We start from the raw sequence: 19,871 nt of genomic DNA, 5'->3' as shown, positions 1-19,871 counted from the left end.
GAAGTTTTTGCGGTTTTGAAGGCCTTGGAGTTAATAGTGGGAATGACGGACCTTATAGATAAGGCAGTCACTGTTTACGTGGACAGTCAGGCTGCCCTAAAAGCGTTAGGGTCATACAGTATTAAATCCAGGATTGTTCAAAGATGCAGGTCTCTCTTAAAAACATGTAACATAGTTGTTAGGTTTTGCTGGGTTCCAGGGCATTGCAATGTTGAGGGAAACGAGATAGTTGATGAACTGGCTAGAAGAGGATCCCAATCCTCGGACCTCACGGTAGAGGATAGTGTCAAGCCGCCTCTCTGCTTCTTCCTCGACAAACTCAGTAAGCTCTACGCAGAGGAAACCGTTAAAGTTTGGCAGGATGTGCCTGGTTGTAAGGTATCTAAGTCAATCTGGCCGGTTATCTCACGGCGTAGAACTTCGTCCCTCCTCTCGCTATGCAAATCAGAAATCAGAACCGCTGTGGGGGTAATAACCGGTCACTGCGGAATAAGATCCATGACTTGCAAGTGGGATGGCAATAACATTGAGTACTGTAGGTTATGTGAGGATGAGGAGGAAACGGAGACAATCGAGCACCTTCTATGCAGATGTCCTAGACTGATGGTCAAAAGACATAGACTATTTGGTGAACATGTGATTGAATCTCTTTCCTACTTCGCCTCTATTGACCCCACAGTGTTGGTGGTCTACTGCAAGAGCCTTAGGATGCTCTGGGGCAGGCCAACACAGACCTAAAACCATTAGTAACTAAATCGTAGTTAGCTACTAAACCATCTTCTCTCTTTAAATAACCTGACTTCTCCAATATAGTCACTAATCACTCTAATTATTCTTACTCTTCTCTCTTGTCATACCAACTTCCGCTTCCCTTCCTGTCCAACCTTTCCAACCTTTCCAACCTAATCACTTTCCTCCCACACAGCACATCACATCAACAGACATATATCATCATCCACAGGCATACAGCACCACACAACTCTATCCACAACAGGCACCTCATCACTTGTCCTCCACATCACAAATTCATTCACATACACTATCATCATCTAAATAGCCACGTATCATCATCTACAGATATATAACATATCTCCTTGTCATCACCTGAATGCACAAATCACCATATAGCCACCAGTTACACATCACCACCATCTAGAAGCACAGCACATCAACAGACTTATATCATCACCCACAGTCACACAGCACTACATAGCTCTATCCACAACAGGCACCACATCACTTGTCCTCCACACCACCATTATCTTCACATCAGTTACATATCATCACCATCTACAATTCAACCAACATCAACACACATAGCCATATCCAGCATCTATAATCAAATAGCCCAAACCACACATCAATACATCATCTTTCACCTCTACAACACGAAAAAAATTTAATAGTTTGGATGATCACAATGGACCTCAAGGTCTCCGAGTGGAGTAGCTGTCAACATGGCAGCTGCGCATCCTGAACCTAACCTAACCTAACAAAAATCAAAAATATGTTATTATTTAAAAAAAGTCCTGAGACAGATTGGTGGATTCTCTGTTTCTCTGTTTTTTATGTTTTGCTCATTCCTTACACAATTGCGCCACCTACATACAATTGCGTTTTAAGTGCGCCACCAACAATAGCGAGGCAAACTAACACGCATTTATTAAGGTAGATGCATCAGCAATCATTTATAACAATGTCAAAAAAATTTACAAAAATAAGTAATTTCGTACATTTTCGTAGCACGACCTCATTCCGAAATTATTGTTCATTCAATTCAACAGATATTCAATACTTTTCATTTTTTTTTTTAATTTTCGTTTTAAGATAAATATTTTTGGTGTCTACCTTTATGAGTGCTATTGATAATATGGTAGATTACCGGTTATTTCTCGAAATTATCGATAACAACGATTTTTCCTTCTCGATCGAGTTTCATCATACCAATATTTTTCCGTGTCGACATTTTATTCACGAGTAAATTCTCGATCGAATCGAATCTCATAATTAGGCCCCAGGGCAGGCGTCTGATTTCAGCAGTCGTTCCCTTGATTTTTCAGACAATTTTCAACTTGATAGACGTTGCGTCTAGTTTTGAGAATGGAGGATGCTACAGCTAAAAACGTGATTGATACGACCCTCTGATCCTCTGACGATTTCCGAAAAAACTGATATTCAAAACTTTAAAGAACGCGCGCAAGATCGCGGAGCTTAAAATATATTGCACAATAAAATATCAATAATTACTTTATTCCCAAATGGTGGGTAAATAATTTATTTAAATATAAAATATGTATGTATTTCTGTATAAAAGTGTTTGTAAAATGCGATCAAATGTTCAAACAAAAAATACAACATTAAAAATAAAACAATTTTGCGGCAGAGCAAATTATCTATTTTTACGTCCACGCTTACGTTGTGGTACATCTTCATCCGAACTGCCAGTTTCTTGAATAACTTTGCTGCGTGAAGAGGATGTGGTGGCGGTGGTATTGCGTCCCGTGCGCCTTGATGTTGAAAGTGAAGCATTACCTTTTTTGGACGTACTGGCCGCTTTGCGGGCATCTTCTGAATCGCTGGATTCACTTTCTGATGATGACTGCTGTTTACGGCCACGACCACCTGCAGCTTTTTTACCTTTTGCTGCTCCACGTTTGGGTGCTTCATCTTCGGACGAAGATTCTTCAGATGTGGAGGATTTCCTTTGCCGGTTGCGACGAGCTTTTTGAGCTGCCGCCGCCTTTGATTTGCTTTTAGTGGTGCTTTTAGATTTGTTTTGATTATTCTGTGCTGTTGTAGCATCGGGAGCGTTTTCTTTGTCATTTTCTTCTCCCTCCTCACCAGGTTCTTTAACTTTTAGGCATTCATTAATACGTGTCTCTAGCTCCGTTACCAGGGTTTTCAATTCAGGCTTTGCCAATTTGGAGGTATTCGTTATGATCAACTTAAATGATTGATACACCTCATCGATTTGTACCTTATCCTTGTAATGTTGTATGTTATCTATGAGTTTTTTAATTGTCTTCTCATTGTAGGACAACAAACTCAGGCAATAGGCAATATCACGCCACTGCCGCTCTTCACGGGTAACTGGAAAACGTAAACAGAGTTTTTCAACCAACGTCTCGACTTGACGATCCTTTTGTATTAGACCCAGAATATAGCGCATAATAATGCGATATTTCTCCTCTTCCAGATTCTGTGAGGTATCACCCAGTTTAGAAATGATATCGGGTAAAACATTATAGAGAATATTCGATTTATTGGCAATTTCTTTGAAGAATTGTTGGGTGATGTTCTTGATCTCATCATTCGGATCAACTATGCACATGGCTAAGTCGGCAATTTGCCCCTTGACACGTATCATTTCATGCAGAATCAAATGTGATAACATTTTCACTGCTGTCAAGCGTAACTCGGTGTTATCTTCATGTAGTGTAGAATAGAAATGACCCGTCCACGGTTCAATAATGTTGGGAAAACGAAATGTCAAATCCGAAAGACCGATGACAATGTTACATTTGATTTTGATATTCTTCGAATGACTCAAAATGTTCATTAGGAATGGCATGTTGGCCTCACAGAAACGCGATGAAACACTCATGAAACGTATTAGGGCCAAGGTGGCCGCCTGCTGCAAAGAGGCATCACGATATTTTACGGGATATTTACAAATCTCCATAACATATGGGAAAATTTTGACCAGCAATGCATTTTGCCCATAGAGTAAAACCTCCTCACAAATATGATTGATCAATTCAGCAATGTTATCCTCGGCAGTGGCTCCAACCAAATCTTCATCGGGCTGCAAGAAAGGAGGAAAACGGAATTAAGAAAAAGAATTTAATGAAATTGAGTTTTTTTTTCTTCCTCCAAAAGACCTACTGACCTCTATGAGGCCTCCTACAGGAAGAGGAAAACCTCTTCGGGACTTTCAGGAAGAGACCCTCTTGTCTGTAATTCAAATATTTATCGGTTTTCTATTAGAAGTCCTATCAGATAAGGTGTAGAAGATCATGAGAAGAAAAACAGGTATACTCTTCGGGTCTACCAGGGGAAGACTTATCGATATTCTGGGAGAAGATCTATTGGTCTTCCTTAAGAGGAGCAACTGGACTTCTTCAGGTGAGATCAACTGTTCTTTATTAGGAAGACCTACTGGTCTTCTGTGAGAGGACCAATTGGTCTTCCATGACAAGCAATTGGACTTCGGGAAAAACTACTTGTCTTATACAAGAAGACCAACTGCTGGGATGACTTGCTGGTCTTCTGTGAGAAGACCAACTCGTTCTCTGTGAAAGACCAACCGGTCTTCCGGAGAAGACCTACTGGTCTTCCGGAGAAGACCTACTGGTCTTCTGTGAGAAGACCTACTGGTCTTCTGTGAGAAAACCAACTAATCTTCTGTGAGAAGACCAAATGGCCTTCTGTGAGTGGACCAACTGGTCTGTGAGAGGACCAACTGGTCTTCTGTGAGGGAACGACGGCGATAATCCCAACTAATCTAATGTTAGATGACCAAAAGGGCTTCTGTGAGAAGAGCAACTAATTGGTATTCTGTGGGAGGACCAACTTGTCTTCCGAAAGAAGACCAAGAGATTGGTAATCTGTCAGTATACGAACTGATCTCCTGTAGGAAGACAAACTAATTTCCGGAAGAGGACGTACTTGTCTTTAGAGAGAAGACCAACAAGTCTCCGTTGAGAAGACCAACTGGACTCCAGGGAGAAGAGCAAATGAATGGTCTTCTGTGAGAAGTCCAAATGGTCTTCTGTGGGAAGTCCGAATGGTCTCTGTGAGAAGACGAACTAAGAGGAGCCCCCAGAACATCTAAAAGAATATCCCCAGGACTTATGAACGAGGAAGATCAGCAGGTCTGGTATATATCTTTATGAGAAGACCTGCTGCTTTTTTAGAGGACTTCTTTAAGAAGACCCTCTGATCTTCTGTAAGGAATCCTACCGGTCTACTTATTAATTCTAGACATCGTAGTTGCTTTGTACACAAAATCTTCCTCCCCTCTCTTCAAATGTCCTTTTTTGTTTTTTCTGTCATGCAATTCCTTTTAGGTTGTAGGTCTCCTCAATGCTGTGCCTACCTGCTCTTTTACTATTACTTTACTATATTTATATTTAAACGTCGTATTTACCTCTTGTTGTGGTTCCGCTGCGGCAACGGACAAACGTTTCAGCGACTCTGTGGCAGACATATTCAAGTTGGCGGTCATACGACGATTTGTATTGAATGCCGTCTTCTTTTTCTTCTCTTCGCATTCCTTGAGTTCTTGACGGAATTTCATGTTATTATAGACATCGATGTCCAAAAAGATCATTTCCTTGAGAGTCATATAACCAATCATAAAAATGAAGCGGGTTAAAAGAAATACTGGCATTTTCATTTGCATAAAAGCCCCAGGGCCAATTTGTGTCTGTTGTAGCTGCTGAGTCTGTGTTAACTGCGTACCGGGTATTTGTTGTGAAAATGGTGTCTCATTGGCCTGAGCCTGTTGTGACGCGGTTATTTCACACAGCTTCATGGCAAATGCTTTGAATTTCCTTAGCAAATCTTTAACAATATTCTGGCATATAACATCAGGAGTTTGACACATTTGATAGAAAAATTGTAATGTGTTCATTGTTAGTTTATCAAAGTCTGGAATGCGTGGATGGAAAAAGAATTTCATAAACATGTCGATAATTTTTTGCACCACTGGTGAATCGGGTTCATATCTTTTGTAATATTTTGACGTTAATGATTGATCAATGGAATTTAACCAAAACTCCAGGCAACTGGCATAGATGCGGGGATCCTGTTTGCCTCTTTGACCCAAACCTATGCCCTCAATAATATTAATATTTGCCGATGCAATTGATGATTTAGCATATGAACACATTATTAGCAGCTGTAAGGCCAAACGTGATTCATTTTCCGTAGTTCCTTCCAATTTCAAAGTGAAACGTTCAAACAGAACTTGTATAACTTGGCCATCGATGTCTTCATTGTTAACCCATTCACGAACCAAACATTCCAAGGCAGTATAATGACCATATTCAATGCCCTCAAGGAAGAGAGAAAGATTTTGTACCACGCGTAAGGCATGGGCTCTGGAAGTAAGAAAATAAAGACATTTGTTGTCAATGAAGAAATGAATTGGGAAATGTAATGTGCCCACAACACTGACCTTCCTGTTTGATCGGTTGTAAATAACACCTTCTTATAAGCATCGGAGACAGCATCTCTTTTTTCTTTATCAGATGACCATACCAGATATAACATTTGCCGCATACCCACCTCGGTACCTTTGATGCCAAACATATAGCCCGTAGTAAAGAGATCTACAGCTTCATAGACATCAGTATTGGTTTTGGACAGCAACATTTCCAACAACTTGGGCATTGCTCGTGATACGGCCCTGGAAAACTCAATGGAGTCTTGCAGAAATTGCACGGTTTTTATTTGAGTACCCAATTCTTCATTCTGAAAGGCAAAGAAAAGGAGAAGTTATATAAAAATGATGCCTTTAAATATGTTCGGGACATTAGACCCGTTACTTACACTATCCTTGCATCCGTTGGCCAAAAATATATACGACTTCAGTAGGGCCATATAGTAGGCACACTGTTCCTCATGCCGTAGTGATAGACGTAGCTCTGAATTGCCGGCCACATGATCAGCTTTACGCACCAATACCACAGCCTCCTTGTAATTTTTCTCCAACAACATTGTAGAGATACGTTGCACAAGGTCTTCATAATTCTCCTGTGTCTCTGGCGATTCATTATTTTCCTTTAAACTTTCCTCAACAAATGGTAAAATCTCTGGAATAACTAAAGTCCATTTTTCCTCAATTTCCTCCGCCTTCTTACGTTCTTCAGCTAAGGTTTCGGTAAGCTTTTCCATTTTCTCCACCTCCTCGTCGTGTTTCTTTTGCAACTCTTCCAATGTTAGTTTGGCCGAGAAGGGATTGCGTTCCAAAAAGGCTTTTATCAATTGGACAGCATGCTTGCGCACCGATGATGTACGATCTTCTAATCGTTCCACTGCTTCGGAAAGGACTTTCAATTGAAACGATAAAGGCACAGCCTGTTCTTCTTTCATGTGATGCCATATTTGTAAAACTTTGGAACGAACATGAGCCGATACATCATTAATGTGCATTAGAAGATTTTCCAAAAATTCATTACGGGCTTCTTTCAGTTCATCGGATAACTCTTCGGATGTTAATTCACCCACAATAGCATCACCCATAATTTGTAAAATGCAATTTCTCAACAGATAAGATTCACAATTAAGTAGTTCATCACACAAAGTGGATAAGTGGGGTATCATTAACTTTGGTGCCACCGCGGCTGAGTGCATAAGGAAATTGGAGAAATTCCTTGAGACATTAGAGTCTGCAGAGTCCAGTGTTAAGCACTCTACAATTTCCTTTATCAACACCGAAAAGACACTGCTAATGTTGTATTCCTCATGCAGAATATTGACACCATTTGCAATGGAAATTGCAGCATGTTCAGTTGTCCTGAGAATTTGTAGGATACGCACTGGAAAATTCATAGCATGTTGATAACGTTTAATGGCAGTGCCAAATATTTGAAAGATTGTCTCAACAATGTGACGATTGTCAGGACGAACATGTAACATTTCCAGAGTTCGATAACAAATGTCACATATTAAACTAAGGAGCAAAAAAGAAGAAAACCAAACAAAAATAATATATAGTAAAAATAAAAGAAACAAGGAAGGGGAACAAATACTAAGAACAGTTTTATGAAACTCTTTCGGATGGATATGAAAATATTGATATTACAAAAATAATCTTACCAACGTTGTATGATCATAAAATGCTGGTCACATGAGAGTTTCAACAAAACTGTTCATGTCCCCACAGAAAAAAAAAAACAAATAAAAACTCTTTAACTTACTTGACAAAATTCTCCTCCGCCATGGGTGGACTCCACAGCTTCTCCAAGGGAAATTGCAACACATTATATAACTGTACCAAAAACTTCCCCCTCTTATTTTCCCAATCAGGATATTGGTCAACTGTATCGGCATTTTTGCCCCTTTTCTTTTGTTGATTCTGTTGTTGCTGCTGTTGCAGACGTAAAATATTCGCATCGATTTTCCTCACAACATTAACCAACAAAAACATACACATCTTTGTTAAATTCAAATGCGAATTACGCTCCTGATTTGTTGGAGGTTCACTTAAGGCTAGAAATGGAGCCAAACGATTTCCCAGCTTATCCACAGTCAAATATAACAAATCAAAACTACGCATTAAATTGGTCATTGCAGTGGAATCTGTATTCTTATTTTCAATTACTGCATAATATGTATCAAAATGATCGAATATGTAGAAAGGATCGCCTTGATGTAACATTTGTTTGCAAACTATAAGGGGAAGATGAAAAGGTTGAAAAAGTCACATTTGGCGGGCATTAGCTCAATCTTCAAATACATATTTCAAACCAAAAAAATACAACAATCACCTCTTAATTTATCCGGAATTTCTGTCGGACTATATAATTGTTTCACATAGTAATTATCTCCACTCGAATCCAGTAAATCTCCCGTAGTCAAAGGTAAGTTAAATTGAAAATCCATTTCGATTTTATTTAAATATTAAAAAATAATCTCTTGGAAAATATATTTTACTCCTTTCTGCGGTCTTGTTGTTTATAAAATGCTGTGAATTTTCAGTTGATATATGAATGAACAAATGACAATAAATGACGCTACAGTACAAGGTTGTATTTTGGTTTCAGATGGCTACACAACTCACTGGAATTGATAACAGCAATGCCAATCGTTTTTGATTCCCATTTCTCGCGGCAGAAAACATAAACGTCGTGTTTTGTGGCTGAAATTTATTTCTTTTCTTTTTTTATTGTTCATTCAATGAAAAAATCAAAAGCGAATGCCGTCAAACTTGAGTTTTAATGTTTTTCTTGTCAATATTCCAATGAGTAACAGTTTTCGTTTAACAGAATGTTGCTATGATATCGTAGTCCCAATTTACATTACTAGGCGTTTACACACATACAGTATTGGCAAGACAATAGCAAAGTTACAAACCATTTTCACCAATCCATTCATACTTTTCTCTACACATATTTAAAAATGTATGAATGTATTTGTGAAAAAGGTTTGTATTTTTGCTATTGTCTTGCCAATACTGGCATTTGTAAACGCCGGGTTAGGCGAGTTTACTTGCGGCAATTGTCAGTTTGTTGGTGAGAGAGGGTGCTGAGAGGCAAAGGGTTACCATATGCCTCACTTCTCTCTCCTACAAAATGACAATTGCCGCAAGTAAACTCGCCCAATGTAAATTGGGACTTAGCAACAGAGGTTAACTCCCTCTACAGTTAATTTGTCACAATTGACTTTTCCTATCTTATAATAGCTTTGTTCCCTTACGTGCAAGAATCTTCAAGTTTTACAACTTTTTACTCGAAAAGCGTTCCTTTACTTCAGACACTATACAATTCATATGGAAGTAGATTACAACTTTTGCTACTTTTGCCAGTTTTACCATTTTCAAAAGTAAAGGAAGAGACCAAATATTGACATCTTTGCTTGTATTTTTTTTTTTTTGTTTGCGTGTTCTTGCCAGAGAAAATTGAAGTGTAAACTGGGAAGTTCAAAATATAAAAGAAAGAGGGCGCTATCAGCGATATATATCACAACAACTAGGCGTTTACACAAGAAAATTTGTCTTAAAACTCTGTTGCTCAAAATTAAAGTTAAACGTAATTTAGCTTTAATATGTCAGCCATATTGTTGTTTTTCAAAAAACTTGGCATCACTTACACTTTTTTCATGTGGTTATTGTACCGCGACGCTCAACGCTTCGTATGTGCCGAGCGCTTTAAGTAAAGACCCCGGCACATAGGTCTGTTGAGCGCCGCGTTAAAGCAACCACATGAACAATTCAAGAACAAACTTGGCATCACTTACACATTTTTCATGTGGTTGTTTTTAACGCTTGACCCGACTCACAACTCACCATATGTGCCGTGGCCTTAAGGTAGAAACAAGTACTACCTATTTCAAATGAATTCGATAGCATTTGAATTAGTAATCCTTTACATGAAACCGAGCGTGAATGATGTGCTGCCAAGTTTTTCTTTGTTCTTCTACCAGAAATGACACAAAACTTCACTCAAACGTTGGATGTGTTTTCAGCTTTAGGAAACATTCCCACCCATCAAAAAGTTATGAATTTTACAAGAGAGCGCGCAGCTAGGATGCACTCCATTTTGCTTCCACAGCACACAGCTTGGGTGCAGTCCATTTTTGATCCAAATCACAGCTTTTGATGTAGTGTTTTGGATTGAATTTAAGAGCACTCTTCGGATTGTGTTTTTAATCAATCTAAAAATGCAAGCTATTGCGAAATATCCCAGAACAAATAAAATGCATTTATTATTTGTGTAAATTTTGTATTTGTATAAAACTTTATTATATAAACATAAAATAAAAAAAGTTTTCATTAAATTCAATCACAATTGAGTGTACTTCCTCCGATCTCCATTTAATCCAAGCGCAACTGATTTTGCTTCGTCATCCTAAAGGTTTTTTTATGTTGCCTTCCCATCACTAGTTCAGGTTTCGACTCCAACTCCACTCCATTAAAAATTTCCGTCTCGTGAATTACCGGAAAAATGTTCGCAACATAACTTGTTATTTCTTTATTTTTATTTATTTCTTTAATTTATTACAAATTCTTCGAAATGTACACACTCTCGTTTATCTTTTGAAGAAATGTGTAGGGATCAACCAACTGTTTTTTCTGTAGGGATCTCTACAGCATGCTTATAAAATGTATCGAACAGAGTGCATTTTTCATAACTCTGTTGGTGTACATCGAAAGATGTTGTGAAATCATAGCTCCAATTGCACAACTTCCAAAATTTTTGCTGGGTAAGAATGATAGCGAAAAAATGACTAATGGGTACTTTACAGGATATGTTTTTTACATATGAGTTGTCACTTTGCATATACATTTTGTATGGCAGAAGTGACAACTCATATGCAAAAAACATAACGTGTAAAATACCCATTATCTTGTCGTACTTATGTCTTTGATTTATATCCCGGTTACACTTAGAGTAAGTTTAGACTCATAAATCCACTCGATTTCTAATGTCAATTCCATGGTATATACGTCAAATAAATCGTAGTTCTAAATCCACTGGATTTTATTTGACGTATATTGTATGGGATTGACAGTTTAAATTTTTTGGTTGGTTAAAATCAACTTTGTATATCAAAGCAAATCTAATTTTTTCGCCTACAAATTTTAATATTTTAAAATATTTAACTGTGTTCCAGAACTAAAAAGTTTTTACAATTTTTACGACTTTTACACATTTTACTCGAAAAAGCGTTCCCGTACACATAAAAGTTGTAAAATGTTCACTTCTCTTTAAACAAAAATGGCGCTGAATGACGTTCTTTTTAACTTTTTACACGACAAATTTGGGCGAGTAAAAAAATAGTAACATGTTTGCCGGCGTCTGATTGGCTGATAGGCCGACTTTGACATTTGTTCCAGTTTTTTTGACGTATTTTCCATTTTTCCGTTCCCGAACTATTTCAGAAAACTTGTGTGTAAGAACAAATTTTTTGCAGTTCTCTCTTTTACGAGTTTTACCATTAAAAAGTACGGGAACGAAGCTTTTATGTTGTAAAAATTCGCCGACTCATCTACCCTGTTTCTTGTGCCAGCTTGCAACTCTTTGTATTTCTAGCAACATGTTGCAAAAAACTGAGTTGTGTACGAGGATTTGTGCCGGATTTAAAACAAATCCTCTCAATACGAGGATTTATTTTTGTATGGGAAATCTGGATGATTGTGGCCGGATTTAGCAATTAAAACCAGATAATTCACTAAATGATGTCATATCTAAATGGCCCATAAAACCTGATAATGCGCTATATCCGGCTAATGAAGTCATACCTAACAAATGTCAAAGTCGGCCAATCAGACGCCGCCGTTTAAACCAGGCAGTTTGTCTTCAAATACAACTCTGATTTACTAACACATACATACATTTGTCGTTTGTCTCCCAGCTGTCCATCATTTTTTCACAGATACTAGAGAAGACAAATTTTTGACATTTTTGTAAAAATAAGTGGGATAATAATAGAAATGTGTTGAAAACAAAAGAATATGAACAAAAACAAAATATGTGAACGGAAAACAAAAAGAAATCGACGATTTTCATTCAAAATTTTACGACTGTTTTTGCAGTTGTCGGTACGCCTACGTTACACAGGCAAGTTGTTGGATTTTGAAATCAGTACATGAAGTCAACTGTCCTGTCATTTGTAAACGCAGGGTAAATGACCCATAACCTGAGCTTTGTTCCCGTACTTTTTAATAGTAAATCTCGTAAAGAAGAGAAAGAGAGAAAAATTGTTTTCACACAAAAATTTTTTTCAAAAAGTTCGGGAACGCAAAATTGAAAAAAATTTCAAAAAAGCTGGAACAAATGTCAAAGTCGGCCACTCAGACGCCGGCATCCATGTTACTATTTTTACACGCTCAAATTTGTCGAGTAAAAAGTTTTTAAAGAGACCGTCATTCGGCGCCATTTTTGTTTAAAGAGAAGTGAACATATTACAACTTTTTTGTGTACGGGAACGGGTCTTCGGGTACAATTTGAAAAGTCGTACAAATTGTAAAAACTTTTTAGTTCTGGAACAAAGCTCTAGTAAAAGGTCAATGCAAACACCGTAATGCTTGGTTTACATTTACGAAATCCACTCGATTTCAACTGTCAATTCCACTGCTCAAACGTCAAATGAAATCCAATCGATTTCAGATGAGTTTTCATTTGACGTATACACAAAGGAATTGACAGATGAAATCGAGTGGATTTCGTAAATGTAAGCATAGTCTAATACCCTATACTGACGGCAGCTTTAATTTGCATTAACTGCCTTAATTCAAATTAATTCGTGCATTATCCACATTCTTAATGCACAAAATCAAAGGCAATTTAAACCAGGGCTGAGTAAAATGGAGAGAGGGGGAAATTTAAGAGAGAATTAATATTTAATTTTTCTTGATATTTCATTACTTATTTCACATTTTGTAAACATTAATGCTGTCTAAAATCGTTTACAATGTAAATTATTAAAAAATACAAATAAAAAATTGCATAAATGTTTAATTATTCATGGTTCACAAACATTAAGAGTACGTTTTTAAAATTTGCCTGTGTGCTAGCACACATGCGAGCTCAGCCCCCCTATTCTGTAACTTTTTAACAACTTTACTCATTGTTTATTTTACAACAATTTCATTTGTTTGTTTTGTAGTTGTTACAAAAACAAAAGAAATTTTAACAACTTTTCAATCGATAAAAGTTACAGAATAGGCCTACAGCCCTGATTTAAACTGAATTTAGGTATGTATTTCCATGGCTCAATTATAAAGGTCCACTCTCAAAAACAAATGATATTGATTTGAGCTGTCAAAATTCATAGAGCTCATTTACACGAGGAAACAATGTTCGCTTGTTTCCTCTAAAACGTGTGTTCCGTTTTGATTCTCATTCGCAAAATTGGTCAGTGTTGGGAACAAATGTAGAAATGATTGTACAAAAACGTACAAAAGGCACTTTTGGATGGATATGTGCAAGATTGATTGTTCACGATTTCAGCCGGAAAACTAACTGGGCTGTCGTCAGTCAAATCGGTTGGCGACAGCAGCAATAACAACAACGCTTGTGAAAAACGTCTACATCTTTACGACAAGTCAACAAATTCACGTTATCTCATTGATTCTGGATCAGCGGTATCAGTCGTACCCCCATCTATAATCAAAGAAAAACTCAAGCCGTCCAAACTTACACTTTTGGCTGCAAATCAAAGTGAAATCAAAACATATGGTGATTGTGTATTGAAACTCGACCTTGGACTTCGACGAGAATTCAAGTGGTTATTTGTGATTGATTTTGATTTACTCATTGATCTCAAACAAATACGTCTTATCGACAACAAAACCAAATTATCCAACCGTGGTGTAATTTCGCAAACAAAACAATTTGGAATTTCAACACTGAATTCTGCATCTCCTTTCGCAGATCTACTAAAGGAATTTGAAGACATTACCGAAACATCAACGCTTAGGAAACCAACAGATGAATTAATTGTGGTACATCACATCGAAACAACAGGATCTCCAGTTGCTGATCGTCCACGACGTCTTTCGGGTGATAAATTAAAAGCAGCTAAAGCCGAAATGGATTATCTCATCGAACAAGGTATTTGTCGTCTATCAAAGAGTGCTTGGGCTAGTCCTATTCATATGGTTGCTAAGAAAACAGGTGGCTGGCGCGTCTGCGGTGACTATCGTAAACTCAACTCACAAACAATTCCAGACCGCTACCCTATTGCCCATATACACGACTTTGCAGAAAATCTTCACGGTAAGTCAATATTTACAACTCTTGACCTTACAAGAGCCTATTATCAAATACCCATGGCTGAAGAAGACATCGCAAAAACAGCAGTATGTACTCCGTTCGGATTACTAGAATTTTTGTACATGCCTTTCGGTTTGAGGAACGCAACACAAACATTCCAACGTTTCATGGACAACGTGTTCCGAGGACTTGACTTCGTATTTTGTTACATCGACGACATTATCATTATGTCCGAATCTCCACAACAACATCGAGAACATCTTCGTGTAGTCTTTGAAATTTTACGACGCTTCGGACTCACCATCAACCCCAACAAATGCCATTTTGGTGTACCTGAGGTAAGATTTCTTGGCTACATAATCAACGCAAATGGTTGTTCCCCACCCACAGATCGTATTGATGCCATAAAAAATTACAAGAAGCCAGAAACTATCTGTGAGCTTCGTCGCTTTATTGGTGTCATAAACTACTACAGGCGCTGCATACCACATGCAGCACATCAACAAGCACCCCTTAACGAACTCGTTGGGAATTCAAAGAAAAATGATAAACGCAAAGTTCCATGGACAACTGAATCAGAAAACGCTTTTGAGATTTGCAAACGAAGCCTTGGTGAAGCTACTATGTTAGCACATCCAGCTCCAGACCTAGAACTAGCATTAGTAACGGATGCATCAGACAGTGCCATCGGTGCCGTCTTGGAACAAAACTTCAACGGTACTTGGAGACCTCTAGGATTTTACTCATGTAAGTTATCAAAATCTGAAAAGTCATACAGCACATATGATCGAGAATTGCTCGCTATTTACAAAGCTGTGAAATATTTTCGACACATGCTGGAAGCACGACATTTCGTCATAAAAACCGATCATAAACCGCTCATATACGCATTTTCTCAACGGCCTGAAAAAGCATCTCCCCGACAACTCAGAAATTTAGATTTCATATCACAATTTACAACTGATATAATTTATCTTTCTGGACCCGAAAACACCGTCGCTGATGCATTTTCACGACTCAACGAAATCTCAATGCCGTCAACTGTTTCAACCGAAGACATACAGAAAGCACAACAATCTGACGATGAGTTGAAAACTATCATTAGTGGCAACAATTCTCTGAAACTGCAAATAGTTCATTATGGTAACACATCAATTTATTGCGACATTTCAACGGGATACGTCCGTCCATACATTCCGGACGCACTGCGCAAACAAATTTTCAATACCGTGCACGGACTTTCACACCCCAGCGGTCGCTCAACACTACAGCAAGTACGAACAAAATACATCTGGCCGGAATTAAAAAAGACATCATCAATCTTTGTCGTAATTGTTTACATTGCCAAAATGCAAAGATTACCAGACATAACCGTTTAACTCCGAACAAAATCGACGTTCCAGACAATCGTTTTGATCACGTACACTTAGACATTGTTGTAATGCCACCAGTACAAGAATACAGATACTGTCTAACAATGATAGATCGTTTTTCCAAATGGCCTGAAGCTGTTCCGCTCAAAAACATGTCCGCTCAAACAGTTGCTACTGCATTTTGGTCAACTTGGACTTCAAGATTTGGTTGCCCAAAAACAATTACAACAGATCAAGGCACTCAATTTGAATCAGCGCTTTTCAAATCATTAGCAGCTTTCACAGGAGCTAAACGAGCACGTACAACAGCGTACCACCCTCAATCCAACGGCATGGTTGAGAGGTGGCATCGAACTTTTAAAGCAGCGTTAATGTGTCATCCAACAGTATCCTGGGTTGACATATTACCAACGGTACTACTTGGACTCCGAACTGCATTTAAAGAAGACCTACGAGCTTCACCATCAGATTTTCTCTACGGTGGTCAGTTGAGACTTCCAAACGAATTTTATGAAGACAACAATCAACATGCTGATTCTACAGAATTTCTTCAAAAACTTCGAGAATATTTCCGAATGCTACGTCCAACTCCAACTGCACATCACACGAAGAGTAAAATGTTCAAACTCAAAGACATCGATACCTGTTCACACGTATTTCTACGAACAGACGCTGTACGAGAACCATTACAACCTCCTTACACTGGACCTTATGAAGTTATCAACAGAATAACAGATCGATTATTCACAATTCGAATCAAGGACAAAAATATTAACGTTACAGTCGATCGTCTCAAACCAGTTTTCGACTTCAACGATTCTAATTCCAACATCATTATAAGTCATAAACAGACTGCAACGCCAACTCAACTTGAAAATTTAATTTCCACCAAAACTCAGCATACAACGCAATCTCCTTCTGAAGATTCAACCGCACCTACTCCATCAACGAGGAAGATTTCTTTCCAGAATGATCGTGACTGTGTCACTGGAGGGGGAGTGGTTGTGGCATCTCCGTCCCCGCAGTTAACAAATAAGATGAGTGATGGTAACTCTGACAAGAGGCAGCAAAGAAGAAAACAGAAGTTAGTTGCTCGCGAAATCTTCAACACCACAGTTGTGGCAAATCGACCTAGTTGAAATTGTATTCCTTTTTACTAAATTAAATAATCTTTATATATAAAACTCAATTGTCGTTTGTTGGTAATTGAATCAGTTGAAAACGGCTAGAGCGATTTGGATAATTTTTTGTGAAAATGTTAGTCATAGTCCAGTTTAGGTTTTTATGCAAAGAAAAATTGGCCACGCCCACTTTTCCGCCCACTTTTATAAATATGTTATATCTACGGAACTACTCAATAGATATTCTTGAAATTTGCAGGGAACGTAAAGTGATGGCCACTACAAATTCAGTTGAATTTCGGAAAGGGCGGGGAACTTCCCCTATACCCTACTTTTTTAAAAATGTTATATTTACAATAATTACGAATGTATCTATTTGGAAGTTAATTTGCGAGACAATTGTGGTTGACCATACCCACTTTTTAAAATATGTTACATCTACAAAAATACTGAACCGATATTCGTGAAAATGTCAGTTTACCACGTCCCCGAAAACAGGTTACATATTATATTGAATTCAAGAGGGGGGCGGGGTACCTCCCCTATGCGATATTTAAAAAAAAAAACGTTATATTTGCAAAAGATATGTATGTATCGGAATACAAATTTACGGATTAATCTACAATCTAGGTACTTCTTTGGGGCCTATAGGCCCGACCAAGCCTGTTTTTTTTTTAGTATGTCATAACTCCAATACTACTGAAGGGATTTCCATAAAATTTGCAGCAAAAGCTCAATGTTTGCCGTTGTTATGTGGGGTACCTTCCCCATGCCTTTCTGTTAACACGTTCGCGAACGCAAAAAAAAACTCAGAGGGGTGCAAAAAACGAAATTAATTTTTGTGCATTTAATTATTAATATTATTATAATTGTTTATTTATTATATTTAGGATATATATGAAATGAGTCCTATTATGTACATAAATCACAAAAACATGCGATTGTATTGAAGTAAATGACTAAAGATTGACTTTGCATGTGAATGCTATAGCATTCACGTCCGCGAACGTGTTAAACGCTATATGTATAAGCCTAACTTATGATTATATCGGTTTCAGCATACATTTTGGTAGGCAATGTAGTGGTGTGCATCCTAGGACCGGACCAGGCCCACTTTTTTAATATGTTATATCTTGAAAACTGATGACCACGCCCACTCTTTTCAAAACATTATTTTTCCAAAACTACTGAACCTAATTTTCAGAAAATATTCAGGAATGTCCCGTGGTCCAAAATGCTATATATTTGTAGACGAATTTCGGGGCCTATTATTTTGTAATCGGTGTATTTGTTAAACTTATGAGTGCATCAGGTTGCAAATTAGTTTTCGAGACAACTGTGGTTGTCCCCCGATCAAGAAAAACTATATATTTACAAATATACTTAAATGGAGAGGTTCAACGGTCCATCAGCCATGAAAAGCTAAAACATATAGGTCTAAATAAGCGGGAGAATTCGATTTAATCATTTTTTAAGACAGTGACATGGACTATAATAAATCCTAAAAGGCACAAATTGGCGAAAAATCCGACAAAGTCCGTAAGAGAAAAGAAAGGTTACAGACAAAATCTGTTGATAAATTTAAAATCCTTCTCGGTTTGACAATGGACCGAAGAAGTGAGGTAGAAAATACCTACTTTTGAATTAAAACTCATTACGACGGGCCAGCAACGCGGACCGGGGTCTGCTAGTATCAAATAAATAGTTTAAAATAGTTGTTAAGAGAAGTGACTGTCTTTTATTTCAATAACACTAGATAAACTATAAGCGCAACCCTGAGAATCAAAACGGAACACACGTTTTAAGGCCTCGGCACATACGGCGCGTTGAGCGTTGTGTTACAACAACCACATGAAAACTTCAAGAACAAACTTGGCATCACTTACACATTTCTTACGTGGTTGTTGTTTTCAACGCGCAACGCGTCGCACAACGTACCGTATGTGCCGGGGGCTTTAGAGGAAACATTGTCGGCTTTCTCACATGCTCTGTTCGACTAATGCCAGACTGTGAAACTGGCACTGAAAATTTTCACATTTTACAGGGGTTTTTAGATCGAATTACCCACTACAAGCAATATAAAAAAGTGACTTTAATATGGAACTCGACCTAAAGCGCTCGGCACATACGGTCCGTTTAGTGACACGTTGGGACATGCGTTGTCCCAAAAAAGTTAAATTATGTTTAACTTTAATGCGTCCGACATGTTGTTGTTTTTCAAAAAACTTGGCATCACTTACACATTTTTCATGTGGTTGTTGTAGCGCGACGCTCCACGCACCGTATGTGCCGAGCGCTTAAGAGCGCATAATTTCATGAAATTAATTTCACTGTCTGCAGGGGGTCTTCCTTTACTTGCCTGAGGTTACCATTTCTTACCATTTTTAACCTGGAAAGTGTTCCCTTACTTTAACGCTTCAGTTACACATGCGAGTGAATTGGTGTCAATTGAGTACATGTATTATACTCGAAAATGCCGAAAAAGTGTTCGACTGGCATGCAGTTTTCTTGTGTGTTTACACATGCCAGTGCAAGTTCAATTTCAAAATTATTTTAAGCCGCATTAACACACAAAAGTGCATTATATTTCAGATTTAAAACACAATTCACAACATATTTTATTACTTTTTATTTTATTTCGTTTTAAAAAGATTGTTTTCCATCATAAACATAATGAATCTGGTATTGCCGCCTTTTCAATATTGTATAATCCCAGAGGGGAAATTATTTATCAACCTATATTTGTATGAAAAACATCAAAATTATGTCTTTACTAACCAATAATATATTGCAGCTACCAAAACGTATTATTTGTGTTTCCTAATCTTTTTGAAAATATGCATTAAATCTTTGCAATCTTAAAAGAAACAAAAATGTACATGGATTAAAAAATAGTCTCGGCAACTCTTTTTTCATTTTCGACATATCACTGG

The 19,871-nt window shown here is 37.7% G+C and overlaps 1 protein-coding gene across 1 annotated transcript; it reads right to left on the bottom strand.

The window, feature by feature from the left end:
* Positions 1–2,243: 2,243 nt before the first annotated feature.
* On the bottom strand, positions 2,244–8,750 carry Cap-D2 (CAP-D2 condensin subunit). Its single transcript, XM_073989558.1, has 6 exons — positions 8,496–8,750; positions 7,926–8,397; positions 6,556–7,678; positions 6,182–6,477; positions 5,150–6,104; positions 2,244–3,805 (listed from the first exon to the last, which is right to left on the bottom strand). Exons 1-6 carry the CDS (start codon positions 8,608–8,610, stop codon positions 2,390–2,392), a joined length of 4,377 nt encoding a protein of 1,458 aa, XP_073845659.1. The 5' UTR covers positions 8,611–8,750; the 3' UTR covers positions 2,244–2,389.
* Between the last annotated feature and the right edge of the window lie 11,121 nt (positions 8,751–19,871).

This window comes from Musca autumnalis, unplaced genomic scaffold (assembly GCF_047663935.1).
Source record: "Musca autumnalis isolate F117 unplaced genomic scaffold, ASM4766393v1 scaffold_5, whole genome shotgun sequence".
In the NCBI taxonomy this organism is placed as follows: domain Eukaryota; kingdom Metazoa; phylum Arthropoda; class Insecta; order Diptera; family Muscidae; genus Musca; species Musca autumnalis.
This window is presented reverse-complemented; position numbering and strand designations above follow the sequence as displayed.

Bases quoted from the DNA above. Each gene is read 5' to 3' on its own strand.
- Cap-D2 (XM_073989558.1), bottom strand. From the start codon at position 8,610: ATGGATTTTCAATTTAACTTACCTTTGACTACGGGAGATTTACTGGAT. The intron at 8,398-8,495 runs GTGATTGTTGTA...TTCCCCTTATAG, and splicing joins AATTCCGGATAAATTAAGAG to TTTGCAAACAAATGTTACAT. The intron at 6,105-6,181 runs GTCAGTGTTGTG...TCTTACTTCCAG, and splicing joins ACAACCGATCAAACAGGAAG to AGCCCATGCCTTACGCGTGG.